General features: G+C 32.9%; 1 protein-coding gene across 1 annotated transcript in view; it reads left to right on the top strand.

The window, feature by feature from the left end:
* LOC145668036 (UPAR/Ly6 domain-containing protein qvr-like) overlaps nt 1-11778 on the top strand; it is a 72861-nt gene extending 61083 nt beyond the window's left edge. Inside the window, exon 4 of the mRNA XM_081735505.1 lies at nt 371-11778. Coding sequence (XP_081591631.1) covers nt 371-582 — 212 coding nt within the window. The 3' untranslated portion in view covers nt 583-11778. The remainder of the gene's footprint in view (nt 1-370) is intronic.
* The last annotated feature ends 9759 nt before the right edge of the window (nt 11779-21537 follow it).

The raw sequence follows: 21537 nt of genomic DNA, 5'->3' as shown, positions 1-21537 counted from the left end.
TATGATTCTCTTTGGCTTCTTCATCTGTAACTAGCTATGTAATAACTTTCGAGATATTTATGAGTTATGAACCCTGTCATATACGATTGATTATATTTTCTTAATCGTTTAATACGGTATGAGTTGTCTCCACTAACTAAAAGATAAAGCTTTATTTTTAAATTTAAATACCCGAAACTAACTGTAAAATATCCAGATAATAACTTTAGATAATAAGAATTTGAACTAAATATGATATTTATTTTAATGTTTGTCCAGTAATAAAGAGACTCAAATTTTAAGTAAACAGTAATGATATACTGAATGGAACGTTAATTTTAAATAAAATAGAAAGTTTTATGTTACATTCTTCTCTTGATTTTTCTTACAGCTTATGAATATGTGAGACGAACCTGCACTAGCGAGCTTCAAATCAACCTCTTCATGGTCGATCACGTCTGCATGTTGGAAAGTAGCGGCACGGGTCACATGTGTTTTTGTGAAGATGATAAATGTAATAATGCACCACTGCAAGTCAGAGTTTGCAGTATTCTTCTCCCATTGTGTGTTCTGTTTAATGGCATCAGCATGACGCATAGATAAACGAGTTAAATACAAAAAGATTACTGCTCAGCATCTTAGTGCACACAATGCAAAATTAATATAACATGTTATTACTATTTCCTTAATGAGTTGCAGTCATATTTTAGTTCATTCAATAATATAGTCAGGTTAGCAATAATTCTTCATGACATTGAAAAGGATAAACTATGAAATACAGTTTCCGTTTTTATCAGTGTAATTTATGACTTCCAAACTTTCCTGCCTGACAAGAATTTTCTCTAAAAATAGGAAGGAATCTTTTTGTAATTTAGAAATATAACTTCATGCATAAAATTCACAAAGAGCAGTAGTAGCATATGTGAGGGCAAGTGTGATGAATAACTACTATATATGCACCAATGTTACTTATATTTCAAGGATTATTGTTTTTAACAATTTCTTACTGCATCTAAATATACCTAACGCCACACACACAACTTTAATATTTTATCATATTTTTTGCTTTCACCCTTTCACATAATGTCCTTTGAGTTTTAGAGTTTGTGAATCGTTGGTGAAACATATTAAATAAAATTTAGAAAAGACTGCGAAGATTACAATGGCTGGTAAGACAACATTTAGAAATTATATTGTTAAAAACTACTACAACTGCTAAGTAAACTATTTATTAAGAATTTAGAACCAATATGATCAAAAAGGACTCCGAAAGAAGGTAGCGTGTGACCCTGGTCTATACTTTCCGCATCGCATTCGTCATCTTCCTCTGAAAGTCGGATGCCATTCTGTGTTCTACTTCTATAGTAAAGGCTATCGTCTTTCCAGAAGAATATTTACTCTATTAACAGGTCTTCAGTGCAAGAATGTCTGAATGCTGAGTGACGTACCTAACAAATATAAAAGTCAAGTATGAAACATTTCTTTTAACGTCAATGCGTCGATAAATTTTAGGAAAAGAATAAGAAGATTTATAAGGCCTAGAATTAAATTTTTAAATGTACAAATACATCCCTAAATTATTAGAATGGAATTATATATAAATTAGTAGAGTAAAATATAATTATACGTAATGTAAAGCAAAAGATCTAAAATTGCTTCATTCAAAGATTATCTATACTTTTGATAGAAATAATTCCATAGAAACCGCCTTGTGTTCGTAGAAATATTTTACAAAACGTATTGTTGTAATGCACTTTTATACATGTACAACATATCGTTTAATATACACTTTTCTTGCGTTTAATACCCATTAAATTCACGTTTATTGTTTCGTAAACTTACTTCACTGCCTATATTATACAATGTTAAACTGAAACGAAAGTTGGTAAATGTGACATTGTTACACTTGATATTAATAACGTTGTCACGCCTAGTATTAATGACGCAGACATATGGATTAATATTTCTCCTAAAGCAAATTTTGAACCTGAATTTCAGTTAATTAAGTCCACAAAATTAAGTTATATCCTACTACCTTCTGGTACTATTTTTAAACATACTTCTCCTACTTTCCTAGATATAATTGTAGCTTTGAATGCGGGTTATCACCAAGATAATTCCAAGCAACAGAAACGTGTATTCCATCAAACAGAAGACAAGTTAACAAATCCGCTCTCTTATTGATGATTATTGGAAAATATTGTTTTGTGGAGTATGAATGGATCAACACCACGTCTTACCAAACACAGTGGAAACAACTTATTTACATAATGAAATTCGCGAGAAGTGATCCATATTTCGTATTGTTAGTTTCGTTTCCTTAAGCAGTTACAAACCCCTATTATTCATTTAAACAGTTTCTGATTTGGGCATTACTAAAAGCAAAAAAGTTCGACATAAAAATGATGAAATCATTAACTAATATTTACCAATACCAAGCGTTTTTCTGAAGGATTATATTCTTTCCTCATCGATTCCAATGACTGGGTAGATTGCATCGGTAACTATCTAGAAAAAAATCGTAAAATTCGAAACCCTAGTTGTGATGAACGCAAGAAACTTTCATGTAACCTTCAGTGCCAAAAGTGTTATAGATGTTTGAATATCTCTGCCTCTGAGGAACAACTTTACAACTTTTTCTGCTAAAACTTCGTAATATTGCATCTATGAGTTGCCTTGGTGAGAATCCGATTTAAGGCTAGAAAGAAAGAAAATAATGTCGTTAGGTAGTAAGTTCATACTAAGTGAAAAAACTTAGAAGAACTTAATGTAGTTCAACTGAACGTAATGCGGTGCGTAACGTTTGGTAGAAATCTTTCAAACATTCAATTTGCCCATTTTTCTTCAAATTATGTCTTTCAAAATAAAATAATAAAACAATTTCAAAAATAAAAGGTAAAAGATAATTGATTTTGTGAATATTGTCATATATATCTTTACTAATGTGAGCCAAAACCATTTATGGCAACATTACAAGAGGCCACAATTAACAGATAATTCTCACAATTTATGCAATTGTTGTTCGGTAGGAATTAATCTCACTATGATCTCGCATAGTTATAAGTGTGCAGCATTAATCTTAAGTAAACTGTGAGATAACGCATCGTAAGTATTTTCTATTAGTTTGTTCTTTGTTTCATAGAACTAGAGAACAAATGTGAGTAGAATGTGAATAATATATTACGGCTAATTTCAAGTTAACATAAGGCAAAGGTTCTCAAACTATTGTTCGTGAATGACAAAATTCCCGATGTTTGTCCTGGTGATCCTTTTGGATTGAGTAATAGTCCAAAAAGACAGCAAAATTAAATTCAAGTAAACTGCGTATCACACTACAGTTGAGAACCTTGTACAATGTAATAAGGTAAAGGTTACACAAACGGATGTATTATTATGAAATACTTTTGATATCCTTGAATATTAAATAAGTTATGTATTTTACTATTGCCAATTTAATTAAATTATTATTTACCAAGGGATTTTAAGTCATTTGTTTTCGAATGGGATAAGAGTAAAGTAGTCCCTAGATCATTTTACTTGAAAACAGTTTAAGTAAAGCTGAAATTAAACTATAAGAGGTAAATATAATTTTATCAAATGCATATATTAGAAGCACAAAAATATTTAATTTAACGAGATAATAAAATTTAATTGCACAACCTAATGTTTCGTTCTTTCGAATTTAATAAGTTCTATATATTTTCAGTTGGAAAATGTAAAAAATTACTGTATAATTTGAAGTGGGATTTAGAAGTAATTCACTACTGAAAATTAGTTAAGAAATTATGTGAAACTACTTTTACATAATATTTATTTAAAATGGAACATATTAAATTACCCTATGTATATTGTGTATATTTTAATTCGTCGGTTGTGAGTTAAAGAAAAACACGAAATTACAATAATTATATTTTTCTGTTAGTTTTAATACTAGTTGATTTTTAACCGTTAATTGTAGAATGTACTTCAGTTATTTTGTATTATAAAGTGCAAAGTAGAAAAGTATGGATTACTTCTTTTAGTATTATAAAATTTCAGCAATAAGATCACTTAACCATAAGAGACGTAGAATTAAATTTAAAATAATATCTGGAGTACATGAATACATAAAAAGTAGTTCTAAGTCGAGAGCGGTAAGTTGAAGTGAACAGAAGTAAGTCATAATTCCTTGTTCCATAAAAGAATTATACTTTTAGGCATGAACATTTTGTCATTTATTTCGTAAACACTGGGTCACATTTTTCTCTTGGATACTCCGAAACCTCGTATTTTAAAACAAAAATAAATAATTAATATCTCTATAAAAGGAACGTGCATCAATTTTCCCTCTTTATTTTTTTAAAAAATTGTGGTCATACTTTCGACATCCCCTTATGTACTGTTTTGTATTAAAGGAAAAAACTAAAGTAACTGTATGATATATTCTATTACATTTCCAATAGCTGAGGATTTCATCACTGGCGGTGACCTCGAATTCATGTTATCCAATATTCATTCGTGCGGCTCAAGTTATTCATTATTTAGTATAATATTTAATTTCAATAACAGCATGCATTTCTGAACTTTCGTTTCGTCTATTAATAAATATACCTTAATCGAGATGGCCTCTTAATTTGATTTCATGTTTTACGGTTATAACTTTAACAACTTTGCTACAAATGATAATTTCAATACATTTACAAGCTAGGAAAGGCATAGTTTTTCCTTAAAATTCAATTCTACAACTTCAGAATACATATTTTACCGGTAAAACTAATTATATAGAATATGATGTAGGAAGGCTATTCTTATTTTGCAACAGTTAATATTTAGATATATGCTCCGTGTTCTGTTTAGAAAAATTGATATAATCGAAATAAACAACTAGATTATTTCATACCTGATATATGTATTTGGAATCATTCCCAATATACTTAAGTATAATCGTTGGATTAATTGTTGTTTTAAATCAGTAATTTCCTTTCTATCTTTCAAAAATGCCACTTCCATAGATGCTTAAAGCATCTATCCTTATCAATTCGTAACATTGATTAATATTTGTTGATAATTCTGATTAAAATAACCAAATCCCGAAAAATATGGGTCATATTACAGAAAATATTAGTGATTTTTAAAATCATTTTAGGAGAGCCAAACAATGTGGGACGTGCCAAACAGTAAAACTATTGCACTATTTGTAAATATTGTTATGCAAGTTCGTACTTTAACTATTTCTTGTAGTAAAATGCTCAAGACATGTGTTAATAATGTTCCAGAGTTTCTGCAGGTCAGGTAAGTATTTTAAACCACTTAGCACAAATAGTATGTTTTATATAGTCCGTTCGTGAACAAGCTTTTAGCAAATGATTGTTATTTAGAAACGAGTGTTCTCAAGATAAGTACGAATATTAGACTATCTACGTACATATATGAGTTGTTACTATTAAATGTTAAGAATGTTAGAAACTAGTGAGTGGCCTTTATACATGTAAATATTCTAATATGTACGTACGAGGGATTCATTCAGGAAGTATCTCTCCCTAGAATCTTTGTAATGATTATAAATTTCAGGGAAGAAAGTAGATTTTATAAAAGTATAACAACTAGATGTTATTTTGATTTCAAACACGTTGAACTCTTCTGTTGATAGAGCTTTTTTTTATTTTAATTGTGTTATTTCTATTGATATTACAACTGATTCTAGTAATATATTCTGTAGTTGCAATCGTAGATTCATGATGATTCGTACAGTGTTGTATTATTTTTAAGAATTTGAAACTTTGTAAATAGGTATTTAAATAATTATACTGTAGCAAACCAAATTGCGTTCTACTCTTTTCATTACTTTTCTGAACTCAAATAGATTCAAACTCTTAACATTGAAGAGCAAGAAAGCTTTTTCCTCTATTCAATGCATAAAAGCCCGTGCAATATTAAACGTAAGCAGGTATTGAATTAGTTATGTAGCAAATAAAATGATGAAATAATATGTTATGGTAATATTTATACTAGCATTACACTTCCTTTTCGGATTATGAAATGTAGATGACCCCCCCCCCAAAAAATTATTATTTAAAGGCAAATAATGTTGTTTTTTGTCTATATATATGTGACATTTGTAATTACCATAAGGCTTAATGGTTAAGTATTGAATATCTACGAGCTTATAATTAATGAAACTAAATTTCAAAGTATTCGAAATAGTAATATATGCTCTCAAAAGTTACAACTTGCAACTAACAGAGGTAATATATTGTTAAATTTATTTATGAAGATACAAGTACATATAATTCTTCATACTGTATGAACTAATTGTTATGTTGGGAAGAACGATTGCAAAGAAATAACCGTCAATCATTAAAAAGAAACTTCACAACTTCTGATTATGATACTGAACAATTGATTTAAAATTTTCGTCCCTTTCTTTGTTGTTTCTACCCACAGTATGACTTTTGTCATCATGTGTATCTGATTGCAGCTGCATAACTATGAAATTCACGTGCAGTGAATCGGCTAATTGGAAACTAGTTATCAGTTTAAACTCAATTTATTTAGTTCTGAACCACAAACGTGTGTATGCATTCGGACAATGGTTTAAAGTTAAGATAGTAAAATACAGAATCTTCAAGAATTAATGCTTCTTTTCAGTTATTAAAAGTCAATTAGTAAATATACTGTACTTATTGTTATGTATGCACTTCAATGAAGACAAGGGAGGCAACACTCTGAATAGCCCTCGTATTTCTGTAGAGTCTTAAGATTTCATAAAGTATTAACGAAGGTGCTCTTTCTGTAGAACATAATTTTAAAATTGTCAGTGGGAATCTCGTTTTAAACATTTTTATAACTAATATTTTAGTACGTGGATATCACTTTCTCTTTTCCTCTAATGTCACGCCGTTAGTGTCAAGTACGCTATCAAAGTGGACGTTTTGGAGAATGGAGGTCAAAAGTTCGTTGGAAAACGTTTGAAAAAAAGAAATACAGAAATATACTTTTATTCAACAGAAACTTATTTTACAATGTCAATTTATAAAATTGTAATATAGTACAAACGTTACTGGTTTGTGGAAATGTTGAAATTATAAGTAATGTATGTTATACTTTTTAAGGCAGAAGAATCAAACTTTAAACAGATAATTGCAATATTCGATTTTCTAAATTAGGGAAGTTTTAATTACATCTAGAAGGTTTAGAAATTATCAGAAATATATTTTAAAAGTTATATATATAAAGGGATTACATTCATTGTACTATAGAATAAAACATATATTTACCTAAATTAAAGAGCTCAACTGAATTCATTTCTATTTATGTAACCAAACCATAGTGAAATTAATTCATTTTAGTTTACATAATAAACATTATTGAACCTTATGTATAACCTAAGCATAACAGAGTATTATTAAAATTGATCTGGGAATACCAACATACTTCTTGTAACAAAAGTAATTTTGATTTGTTTCTAGTAAATACAGTAATTTAAATGTATTTGGATGAAAAATAATAACCAACAGTACGTTGGGATCATATACAAATTTGAATGTGTAAGTTACCTTCAAAAAGACGATTACCTTAGACTAAAATTTGCTAGATATAAATACTATAATTTGCTATAATTACTTATTATAAAATAATATAATATTGAACAATTGTATTTTAATTACAAAATTAGTCATACCCAGTTCATTGTTAAAAGAAATCTGGAATTTTCATATCTGCAGATGTTATTCAATTGGCTGTAGATTTTTGTTAATTTACAATGTCGTCTTGTTTGCAGTTTCTTGTTCGAATTATTCCTTCTTCAACAACTTTTATTAAACTCTCACAAAATTCAATAAAAAGTATTATCTTAATGCTTTTCTTAATATTTTCTTAATGCTTTATCTTTACTAGAATTATCTGTTTCCCTTTTCTAAGATATGTAAGGTATCTGGAAAGTTATACATCTTAAACAATAACTGGCGTTTACTACCCTCTTAAAATTCTCAGATATAGATGTCAACTAACATTGCCTTCAATAGTTTTGCATCATTTATACTTTGCTTCAACCCTACTTGTAAATTTCTACTATCATTTTATTTGCAATACGAAAAAGAATCCTGTAGATATGACTTTCTTCAGAAGGTATAAATTCTTAGATACAAACATCTATGTCGTTAACATCTAACAAACGGCATTTTTTATTATATCTACAAATACGGAAGGAGTTGCTAAGTTTTAGTATATTGTATTTAAAGAGTAACAAAAGGCATTTTGTGTTGTCAGTAAACATTAAGTTGTGCTATCTGTTACTGCTATTCGATCATCAACTAATTGTACTAATTAGATCTGTTTTATAAATACAACGTAATATGTACATTTCTAGATAATGTAAATTTGTGAATTGTTTGCGTCAATAATACGGCAGTGTACATAGTGATGGGCAAAAAACCGGGAAAATATTTTTGGGTTTTTCCCTAGGTTTAAACCCGGGTTTTCTCCATTTTGTGAAAATATGAGGGTTTTTCATATAACGACGAGAAAAATTATATATCTTTTATATCTACACTTATTTTTTTTTTATTTATAAGTGTATCTCTCTGGGCACGGAAAAAATTACAGGTTGTTTACGAATATAATAATATAGTTCTCATAAACTTTACTATTTTATGAAAATTAAGAAATATTTCTGAGGACTTATCACTTATGACCCTTCCGAAAATAATCATAAATACGATACATGAAACAAAAAAAAATAGTAGTCTATGGACGTTCCATATGAATTTTGTGTGAAATAAGAGAATACCAGGTATGCTAATAATGGTATATTGTTTATACAACTTGTAGTTGTGAATTGAATGACGAAGTCTATTGTAACATATTGCTTAATGACTAATCAATAATGATTATGAAGGCTAGCTATGGACCTTCAATCACAAATATCAATAATTCCGGGTTAGATTTTGAAGTTAGTGGTTAGCTGGCCCGCACTGCCCGTAACTTCTGTCTACGTCAATTAAAATTACGTTGATTTTAGGGCTAATTGAGCTCATGTAAAACTTCGAACCTCTGGTTGTTACATTCAATGGAGCTCGGACTAATTACTGTCAGTGGCGCTTGGGCTCTCTCGGGATGGTGTTCGTCTTGTGCTCATTCAGGCTCGGGCTCCGTAGCTTCAAATTGGTTCTCGCTTTGGGTCACTGCTTTCAACGGGACTCATGCTCACTATCCTCAGTTCGACTTGCTTTCACTTGGGCTTACGAATAAAAATTTTGTTTGGGCTTGAAATCATTTTATTTATTTTCAAATGGAGTTCGGACTCATTACTTTCTGTGAGACACGCGCACTCGGGCTTGGGCTCACTAACCTCATTTGGTTTCGTGATCGGGTTCACTTCCGCTTCTTTGCTTAATTTTCAAGAAATAGCACGTTAAATATTATAGTTTCTAACTAACTTTGAGCCAACAAAGATGGTGTAGCGAAGCCATGACGTATGTCTCCATGAGCTTGCAGTTTGGGCACATCCTATATTTTATAACATCATTGAAAATTAACGTAAGCTACATTGGTAAAGATTATGAAAATGAAAAGCAATAACACCTACACAAAATAAGGTATTTATGGCTTATTAATACAAACCCATTTTTGGGGTGGAAAAATACGATCTGGGAAAAATCCTGGGTTTAAACCCAAAATATATTTCCCCCTCGCCCATCACTAAGTGTACATAAAAAGAAAACACACACCCAATATGTAGTACATATATGAATTGTGGTAACCACTATATCTATATGAATTATTTAGGTTTAAAGAAACCATATTTACGATTGCAATTTATTGTCAGGAAATGGCGTTGTTGAAATAAATAAGAGTAAGGATTGCCTTACAAGTGCTGAATAGGCTGTGATTACTAGTGTTAAAGAGTGATTATTTAGTTACATACATATATATATCTGAAGGTACTGTTTCTAATCAATTACTACTAGAAATGTGAGTTTCATATGGAATGACCCAAATGCTTGTATACTTGTCAGTTATTGAAGTCCTTGGAAATCTTAAGGTTATTAAGTTCAATAAAATGAGCATCAGAACACTGATGTCAATAAGTAAACTAAACGTACTACCAATATTAAGTTTATACTTTTGTTCCTTTTTTTGTTTGCAACAATAGCCTAAATAGCTAGGCACTAGTATTCTTTGTTTAATACATTGAAAAACAGTGGTTTCACTATGTGTGCGAATACAGCAGACAGATATACTTCCACAGGTGTTTATTCGTATGCCGAAATAATTTGGGTTTATTTACACGAAAATGAAATCACTAGTTAATCATGCTGAGACTGCAATATCAATATGGCCTTTTACGATGTCACGAAAAGCTAGTAAGAATAATAATTTCTCCGATATCCTAGGAAGAATATTCTGATAAAAACAAATGCAGTATGTATTACTAATTTATTTTGAAATGCGACCTAGTCTCTCGCAGAGAAAGATTGACAAAATATGAGTGATTATAGTTTTTGTATTATTTTTATTATTATTATTAGAACGTCTAAATCAAGATTTGGTGCCAAAATTATAGATATTAGCTTCCTAATTTTTACACAGTGATCATTGGATATCTGGGCGATCCATTTAACTACGCTGCCATATTACAATATTATCACGCAAGAAGGTTTCAAACCAAAGAAAGAAATCAAAAAGGCATAAGTCAACCCGTGTTAGAAGGAGCTGGGAAAGCATGTGACAGGCAATTAACTTTTTTTTAATTAAAATTGTTCATGAGATTCAAATATTTCACTTAACAATGCTAAGACTATGGTTTAAAATGTAGTTTAATTTATTATTATCAATATTAGATCTATTTTTCAAAGTGAATTTAAAGTTTAGTGTCCATTGCAGCACCAAGATTATATGAGACGTAGACACAATTTTAAGGTGAATTCCGAACAACCGTAATACGTTCACATTTCAAGGCTCTTAAACCTGGAATCGAATCCGGACCACGTGCTCCAAAGGCTTGTACATTAGAAAATAGACCAAAGAAGAAGACGAAAATGAATTTGAAATAATTTGTCAGATCATTTGTTTAATCTAAATCTATAACCATGAATATTGATCGAAGTTGTTTTCTTTTTCTTGTGAGGAAGGCAAAGTTCTCACAGAGTAGTAAATAACATGAAATTTATTCAACAATAGGACGCTATATTTTCGATTTCTCCAGTTTTTCCGATCAGCTGAATCAATGAGATTAACAAATTTTTCTCAGCCAATGTAGTCTGAGTCTGAGAAGTTTAACAAAAGTAATGCTGAATCAGTGTTCTGATGTAACATTATTTCTAACTAAACTTGTTTATGATTTTTTTTAAAAAAAAAAGAATAAGTAAAAACATACTAGTTCGTTGAAGTAAGTCATTTTTGTGAGTATTTCATAAGTCAGGAAGTAAATTTAGGATTCTTAATATCAACATCAGCACATATTGTTATTGTTGTCATTATCAATACTTATAATTAGCAAATGTGTTGATTTCGCTGTTAATGTGATTGTAATATTACTAAAATACTACTGTCAATAATGCATTTAGAAATTTCTACATATACCTAGGGATTTATAGTGAGAGAAATCTATGTACTTTCAATATAGTATTATGTAAATAAAAGGCATATTGAGGTTAGAAAAGAACTTTTATCTTGACTGAGATAGGTTAATACTAGGAAGTATTAAAAATGAATATTTATATTATAGGAGAATGTATTGTTTATTAAGGTTACTTCAATTCAATCTACTTATAGAAAAGAAGTATGTAGAATCTTTTTTGAATAAAATTCAGTAATGAAGTCAAATAGGATAGATCTTTATTTAAATTCACTTTTAGAAAGAAAGAAAATGACATCCCAGTCAAAACAATAATTTAACTGTACATTCTCATAATTTAGATTTTTTGGAGGGTGAGTTGTAGGTGTTCTCGGTAGATTGGAAAACGCAAAATTTTCGGACTCAGTAGATTTTGGTTTTCTTCATAAGTTCCCATTTTAAAATGTGTCATTGGCTATGTTCAAATATACTGTATGTCTTGAATCACTCCATGAATGGATATTACGATATAGGGCCTAAATGAATTGTTTGCAGATGAATTGTGTAATCTAAGTACATGCTTTTAATGGAACTGGAATATGGGCGCTCAGGGTGTAGAACGTTCACCTTTGGTGTCGAAGATCTTCCTGATTCCCTCTCCGTTTCGATATAACTTTGTAGTGTGCAACATGAATTTTCCAGGGATTTTTTCAGTTTATTTTCAAATTTTCGTTCATTTGTTCTTTCATTATCATTCACCTGAACTTGTTGTGTGCCTTTTACTCTACGGCACATAATCGCGAGACGTTAAACAAAAATTTTGTTGTTCACTTCAAACTGAGTATCGTAGCTATCTTTTGAACCTTTTAATCTTAATTTTCAATACATAAATTTGTATTATATTGCCAGAATCTATAATCTAAAAAAGGTATTTTTTAAAGTTTTCCATGCAATAATCTACCAAGTTGGTAGACCTTCGTTATTCTTAAATTTGCACTTGCAGTTTAAGATCAAATTATATTTACGTTAAACATAAATATTCCTATTATTAAAACTAAGAGTTAGGTCTGAAAATCTCAATGCAGCTGTTTACCATGTTAGAAACTTAGCCAAGTGGCTCGCAATCTGTGTGGGACATGCTATTCTTACGCACAGTTCCATAGGATGTGTCTTGAAATTTTAGAATGCAAAATTGGTGAACCATTTAGTAAGTAGTTAAAATAAATTTCAAAACAGACAGCAGCAATCAACGTCTCCAACGCCAGCAAAAATGTTCAGTATTACTGTCCATAGTTACTACTTCATAAAAGTTATAGCCTTACACTACAATGTTATTATTTAAAAATCAAGTAAGTCTATTGCGATGTAGAAGGCCTTCAGTAAAGCGTATCATCAGTCACAACATATGGAGCCACTGAACTAGACATCTAATTTCCTTCTAGAGGCAGCGTTAACTTAGTACAATTCTCTGATAGATTACACATTCTTAGCTTCTTTTGATTGATTACACATTTCACTGTATTCCCACAAAATCGCGATACGCTTGTTTGATTTTTTAAAAATGTAGATTATAATGGTTTCCATACTAACATCATAGTTTCCATAAAGTAGTGACTCCATAGTACTTTACAATTTGTTTCTCAAATTTCAAGGGGACGCGGTGGCTCAGTGGTAGGAGTTCGTGGCTGGTAGCCGAGTGAGCTGGTTCTCGGCGTGGTTCGCTCGAGGTCACTGGTGTTTCTTTCGAGCAGCTACTACTGCTAGTGTAGTGTGTCGATTCCTCTTTCTTGTGTGTGTGCTATCTGACTGAATTTAATTGTACTTTTCACCTGTTCTTATTATTATCACATAGCAATTTTTTTTTTGTTCTTTTGGAATCCAGTTTTCTGACTTAAGTTCGATATGAACACGATTCGCCTCAATACACTTCGTATCAGTTTTCAAAGTGTGGTAAATGTGCCGACTTCTATTATTTTACATGAGTGGATTAGGGATACCTTTGGGTTGCCGTTGGAAACTGTGCTCAGCATAGAAATGGATTTTCCACGTAAGCTATTATATATTAAATTAAAAACTCAGGAAGATTGTGAACGCATTTTAAATGAATTTACAGATACTGTTAAGTATTCTGATGCGGTAGGTTCGTATAACCTACCTATTGATTCGGCTTCATATTTGATTAAATTGGTCCGCATTCATGCGGTTCCAATGGAACTTTCCGATTTACACCTTAAACAAGTTTTTCTCTCCTATGGGGAAATTCTAAGTCTTACCGATGAACTCTCAATTTTACCCGGTGCGTACCGGGCGGAAATTACTTAAAATCGTCCTCAAAAAGAACATTCCGTCATATGTCACAGTCCATGGTCTTCGTTTATGGGTGACATATCCTGGACAAATTAAAACTTGTGCGCGATGTGATAGTGATCAGCATTTGATATCGCAATGTGATAAACGACTGCCTAAACGTGCTCCTGTGACTGTTCCAGTTTCTGGAGGTTCTCGACTACCTTCCGAGTCAAATTCACGCTTGGCTCCGCCTCCAGTGCAACTTAAAGCTGTTCCAGATGTTACTAACTTCAGTGTTTTTCCTGTACTTTCTACTTCTTCCCTAGTCAAGACTATTAGTGCTGATGGTAATGTGGAAAATACCCCTCCCTCAGTTAGTACCCCTGGAGCTCCTTCTTTAGAGAAATCTACTGTAACTATTTTGCCTGCTGATGTTTCCAGCAAAGGTGTGATACTACCTTCTCTTACTTCTGGATTGAATCAGGTAAGTTCGGATAATACTTTAGAGGCTGCTGCTGCGATGTCGTTAGTAGTGGACTCGTCTCTTTCAACGCCCTCAGTGAACGTTTCAAGTGACCACTCAGTACATGAACAACACGCTGCAGTATCTAGTCCGGAACTTGTTACCTCTCCTAGTGTTTCTGTTATTCCCACCACAAATTTGCCTAGTGTGATGAATGTTGAGATGGTACCTTTGGATAAGTCGAAGAAAAAGAAACGCCCTCTCCTTGACAGTAAAGCTCCTAAAGTTCAGAAAGTGCTTGACTCATCTCTGTCTGATGAACCTAGTATTGCTCTCCGCACGCGATCTAAACAACTTTCGCAACCACAGGTGCCCCCTGCATCTAATGAACATTCCTTTTCGTCCAACCAAAATGCTGAAACGCCGTCTTAATTTTTGGTTAATTTTTTTGGAGTTTAAATTTTTGCGGTGTGGTAATTTATCTGCTTCGTGCATAGGCTTTGCATTTTGTATATTACTCCCGTATGTTTTACATTTTTACTTTTCTATTTTCCATATTATGTATGGTGTTAGGATTGGTACTATAAACTTTAACGGACTTTCTTCCGCTACGAAACAGGATGCAGTTGCTGCCTTTATTAATACTAGAATGATTGATATTTTGTTTGCCCAAGAGGTTAAAATTACTGATTTACACGGTTTATATAATTATACTTTTATTAGTAATGAAACTGTAGCAGGCACAGGTACTGCACTTATTTATCGCAGTGATTTACACCTCGATCAGGTTTATAATTATCCTAATGGTCGCATTATTACTGACAATTTGGAAAATATACACCTTTGTAATTCCTATAGTCCATCTGGCTCGCAAAACCGTATTCAACGTAATATTTTTTTCAGCGATGACGTTGCTACTGCATTGCATGCTGGTACTCGATCTATTATTTGGGGAGGTGATCACAATGAAGTTCCCGGTTCTCAAGATTCCTTACAGAACCATACCCCTTCCACTAATTTGCTTCATGTTCTTACTCAATTTGGTCTCGTGGATGTTTGGCGTCATTTTCACCCTCACGACCCGGGTTATACGTATGTTCATTCTCAAGGAGCATCTCGCATCGATGCTTTTTTCATCTCTGCATCCTTGCTCCCTCATGTTCAAAGCATAGAACTGGTCCCAGTCTGTTTTTCTGATCATCATTCTGTTATTTTAACTGTTAATTTACCTGTAACACAATATCTACGAAAATCTTTTTTTGGCATCTTAATACTAGTATTTTGTCTGATCCATCCTTTCAAGCGCTTCTTCGACAAAAATGGAATGAAATAAGGAAGCAATCTTTACGTAAGCGTAACATTATGCAGTGGTGGGACTCTCGGGGTAAACCTACCCTTAGACGTCTCTGTCGAGACTATTGTCGTGAGCGAAGTAAAAACTTTCATGAGCAGTATAATTATTATTACCGACTTTTGCATGAGTACCATCTTGCTTATCAACAAGGGGCTCCTGTTTTATCACAAATTAAACAGGTGAAAGCTTTTCTGTTATCATTACATCGCACCAAGTTATCCGGTATTAGTGTGAGGAGTAAACTCATTTCGAGTCAGCCCACTGAATCTCCCGGTCTGGTTCAAGTAACTGCTGAAAGACGTCGGGGCAAACAACGGCTAATCGGTAAGATTCAAGATGAGGAGGGTCGTTTATGGTTGGGAACCAATGTTGCTCCTTGTTTTACCCGTTATTATACCCGTCTTTATAGCCGACATCCTTCTTCTCCGTGCCCTGATGATTTGTTTTCTGAGTTGACTCCCTTAGAACCTGCAGCTCAAGATGTTTTGAATGCCCCTTTTACTGAAAATGAAATCAAGCATGTTATAATGACCACGCCAAAACATAAATCTAGTGGTGTGGATGGATTTCCTTATGAATTTTATCAAACTTTTGCTGATATTTTTATTCCTTTTTTTACCGAACTTTTTAATGATTTTCGTGTCAACTTACGTTTAGGGACCTCTCTTACGCATAGTATTATCGTTTTACTTCCGAAGCAGTCTCAGTCCCCTTGTGTCACTCAGTACCGGCCTATAAGTCTTACTTGCTGTGATTATAAACTTTTAACCAAGGTTCTTGCCTTTCGTTTACGTAATTTCCTCCCAAATATTTTACATTTTGCCCAATTTGGTCATGATGTCCAACACCCCCTATATTTGGCACTAGCAAATATTCGTGACACCATCGCTTTTTTTTAGCGTTATCCCACTCGCGCCACAGCAATATTAAGTACTGACTTTTCCCAGGCCTTTGATAAAATTGATCATGACTATCTTTTTCGTGTTTTGGAAGCATTACATTTGGGCACCAGTTATTTTAATATGCTCCGTGCTCTTTATCGAGATCGTACGGCACAATTGAAACTTAATGGAGCGCTTACTTTTTCATTTCGGCTTGAACGTGGTTTAATCCAAGGGTGTCCTTTATCCACCCTTTTGTATAGCATTGCAGTTATGCCTTTTATTAGTAAAATTTATCGTCAAATTGATGGCATTTGTCTTAATAACGCGGTTCTCAAACTACAAACGTACGTTGATGATTTTAGCTTCTTTTTTCATTCTCAAAGTGACCTTGATACGATTCAATATAATTTGCACTTATTTAGTCAAGCCTCAGGTGCGACCCTCAATGTTGAGAAAACCAAATTGTTATGCCTTTCCGACCAAGCACATACGTCTTTTGTTTCCCCCTTCACATCTGTTTCTTGTCATAAAATTCTTGGTATTACGTGGTATCCATCCGTTAAACATACCATCTCGGTAAATTATAATCTTGTTGTTTCTAAGTTGGTTACTTTATTCTATCAACATAAAACAAGAAATCTTACCCTTTTTGAACGTGCCACTTTTATTCAGGTTTATTCTCTTAGTCTTTTATATTTTATTATGCAACTTTTCCCGCCCCCGGTTGCTATTCTTAACAAAGTAAACAAACATATGTTATATTTTCTTTGGTATCAACATACTCTTCGGGTAAATCGCCAGGTAGTTTGCAGTCGACCTTCTGTTGGAGGCCTTGGTATCAAGGACATTGCTTTACAGGCCAGATGTCTTTTTCTTCATAGAACATGTAAACTGCTTTGTGTTTTTAGCAATTCCTTTTCGTCACAATACATCATGCGCTGCCTGAGTCACGTGACGCTTACTGCTTCTGTCTCCGTTCATGGATGGTCACAGACCTATCCTTATTTAAAAACGGTAGTTCTCGATATTGCATATGGCCTTATCGCACGGGCTCGGCTTGAAGATATGACCGTTTCACAATTATATCAATATTATGCTTCTCCCTCTTGCGTTCCGCTTATAGTACGTAAATTTCCTAATAATAACTGGCCTCAAATTTGGCGTAACATTGGTTCCCCAGTTTTATCTTCCGCCTTACGTTCGCTTTGGTATTTATTGGTGCATAACTTATTTTTAACAAATGCACGAGCTTATACCCTGGGCATCTGCCCTGCTTCCCTCTGTCACATTTGTGGACAAACTGATACCCTCTCACATCGTCTTCATACCTGTACTAGGATATACCCTCTTTGGCAAAAATATACTCAGATTCTTGCCAGAATCCTTCGCACTAGTACCGACTATATAACTTGTGACAATATGATTTTGCGCCCCGAGTTTGTTTTCTTCCCTCCAGTTAAACATAATTTTGTTGTGTGGTTGACAATTACAACGGCTGATCTCTTTCTTCATCTTTCTACGGATTTCTCCCCGGATTTATACATTTCCTGGTTATCTTATTCTCTTTTGCGTATACCTGTTCCCCAACGTCATCGCTGGTTTGCTCAGTATTATCAGGCGATCTATTAATTTTTTTTTGCTTTAACTACTGGTAGGTTTATTTTTTGTATTTCTTCTTATTAGTTGCATTTTTCTAATTGTTATTACTGTAACTATTATGTAAGTGCTCAATAAATACTATTAAAAAAAATTAAAAAAATAAAAAAAAGTGGTAGAGCGATCACCTCCGGTGCTTGGGATCCCTGGTTCGATCCCAGCTCGCGCGGTGTGGACTTTGTGGTGGACAAACACCGTGCTCGTGGGGGTTCTCCCGTTTCCTCCCACTTTCTTAATTCCACCATTTCATTCATTTCTCATCATCACCGTCTCCTTTAGCCTAACCGGCATAACTGTGGTACGTAAAACTAAAGATTTCATTTCATTTTTTTTAAATTCCAAAATTCTCAGACAGATTCTATGAGACGGTTCGACCAGCTACGAACCACTACTATCACGGATAATGGTAGTGGTAACCACAGAAAAGCACTATTGAATACGTGAAATTTTTGGTACCCAGAAATATTCATTTAAAGTTGAACAAAAAATTCTTCACGAAACTTGTCCGTAAACCGATTTGTTCAGAAACCGGGGGTTTGTAACCCTAACCTTTGATATACTTTTCATTGTTATTAGGTAACTAAAATGAAGAAAAAGTGGTGAGGAGACCTTTAACTTAACATTCATCATACGTACCTGTTAGGACACTTTTCTTAATACCGAAATTCTTCGTTACAGCAATTCTCTTTGTTTCGTTTTCCTTTAGTTAATTGAAAGTGCAAGTGAGTACCTAGGCAATGTACTAATACTAACTGTTTGTTATCTTATGTACGTCGTGTTCCTTCGCTTTTATTTATAGTCATCTCTCAATTCTAGTCCCAGTTTCCATTACATTTTCAACGAACGAAGAGAAAACAAAAAGTACACTTTATCCTTTTCTACGGTCTCAGAGAACTCACCAACTACCTTAGGTAGTAGGCTACATAATTTTTTTAGCAGTGATTTGGTTCATTTGGATCTTGTGGTGAGAACATATTTTCTCCAGTAGGTTTGTCTGGTTCATGTGTTGACTCTTGAGTTACTTCTTAAATTGCGTAATCTCACACTGCCATGCCATGCTATGTGCTCTGTGTTGTATTGTCACAAGAGTGTTATTGGCATTTACGCGCCATAACACAGTTGTCAGGTTTGCGTTTGTGTACTTTTCTAAGAAATATGTTTGCTGAGAATACGTTATTGATTTAAAGAATTTGAATGTCAAATGCTATTGATATTTCGATTAAAGAGGAGGAAACTTAAATCTTTGTCTTTTACGAGCTTTATTGTAATAGTCAGAAGAATAGCTACAGAGTTTATTTTGGTTGAATTAATTAAATTCAAGAATTATTTGCGTAAGTGAATTATACTCTTCTTTTTTGATTTGTTTATTTTTCCTTACGTATTTTTCATATAATTAATATTGAGGCGGAGGGTCTTGGGTCTTTTCCCCAAGTGTATAGTTGAATATGTGGTTTCTATTATACATCCAGTGTGTCTTTTTGCATTATCTGGCGAATAAGTAAATCTATACCTGTTTGTGAGTGTGGCATTCCTACACCGACTAATGCGGAATATGACAAATTAGAGAAAACTATAGTATTGTTCAGTAATATAGCGTTAGAAAACGCTGAGATGGCCCGCAACTCCTGTTTACAAAGAAAAAAACATATGTCGGTATGTAGGTGTCTCATGCAAAAGTCCAATTAATACAGCTAACCACAAAAGTATTTACCCCCCCAATGTGCTTTAATTCCATTACTTGAGGTCCAAGTAATTTGCAGTTGTGAAACGCCTAAACAGATAAAACCCAACTTACACGTAATTTTTCTCGGCACTGACAGCAGTTGGTAGTCCTGAGTCACGTCTCTATGCAAGTAAAATTGTGAGCAGGTGACACACGAAAAATTTCTCCATTCTGAGATGAATCGCTCTGGTTCAGAGCGTGTTGTTCAATCACCACCATATATTAATCTCAATATTGCTGTGTATGTAATGTATTATTCCATTATATACTGTATATTCACAGAAATAAAAACACTGATCACACCTGAATGAGAAAATGCTTGAAAGTAGACAAAAAGATCAAATCTAGAACAACTACTGGAAATAAGTTTGTAAATTACTGTCTCCATTGACAGACTTTCTCCAATTCTCCTTATTCCAACATCTTTTTCTTTCTAGGGAAGAGAAGATCTTGGTGTCACACTGAGTATGCATTGAAATTGAAATTGAAACATTTAAAAATGGTTCAGCCTGGCCGGGATTTGATCCAAACTAATACCTACTTAAAATCGTCTCATGGAAGAATATATACAAGTACTAATGCTTATTTTAGAGTCTTAATGACTTACTCGAGATTTCTTTTCTAACTCAAAAACAAGTTGTATAGGCGTTCCTCAATGAGGAAAATATCACGAAACGTTCTTCAAGTTGAGGCTACGTCATCGGTTTCAGGGATGGTCCACATTTACATTACATTTCTTCTTTACCATAACTACTAATTACCAAAGAAGAAAAGACGACAGAAATTATATTCACGTTCTTTGAATTGTATCAACATTTGTAGAAATAAACAGTTTTATGTTTATGTCCATAACTACAAATTTATTTCCTTATATTCATATGAGAAATTTGTGGCAAATTGGGCCGGTGGCACTACCCGAGTGATCTCGGGCGTTCGGCTTCTGATCATGAGACGCAGTCTACTAAGGGTTCGAATTCCTCTGAAGAGCAAGTTAGACATTTGAACTGTCCTCGGTATTACTGTGTTCGTGTTGCTGTAGTATTTGGAATACGTCGAACGGACAATGAGGTGCCAGTGGCGAAATATACACCAGTTGGAGCGATTTCTTTTAAAAAAATGTGAAAGCAGGAAACTCTCATTGCTGCTACCTGGAATGAAATCCCGTCGTCGCAATTATTAACTTTTCTGTATGGAAGGTAATATTTATGTAATTGGTATTGTAATTCTGCTATTTATTATTATTATTATTATTATTATTATTATTATTATTATTATTATTATTATTATTATTATTATTATTATTATTATTATTATTACCGCAGAAGGAAAAAAGACATAGTCGAAGCTATTCATAGGAACAGAAAAGATATACAGTATGTCATATTTTTCTTAAGTTTACACATGAACGCTTTAATATATTTCGTTTATGGATTTACAGATAGGATTATCATTTTATGACAACAAAAAATGGAATATAAATATTTGTTTGCTGATAACAGTAATGCATTTTGTTTCGCCCTTCTTCTAGGTAGAAAGGTGAGGTGACATCTTAAATAGGATCATTCTCGTGACTAGAGTTGTAAGTTCCATCACTATTTGCAATTTGTGCACAGTTAGAAACAATTTCTAGGAACTCATTTTTGGCCCATACTA

This window comes from Thermobia domestica, chromosome 13 (genome assembly GCF_964235325.1).
Source record: "Thermobia domestica chromosome 13, izTheDome1.hap1.1, whole genome shotgun sequence".
In the NCBI taxonomy this organism is placed as follows: Eukaryota; Metazoa; Arthropoda; class Insecta; order Zygentoma; family Lepismatidae; genus Thermobia; species Thermobia domestica.
Note: the sequence above shows the minus strand (reverse complement) of the source record. Positions and strands in the feature narration are given on the sequence as shown.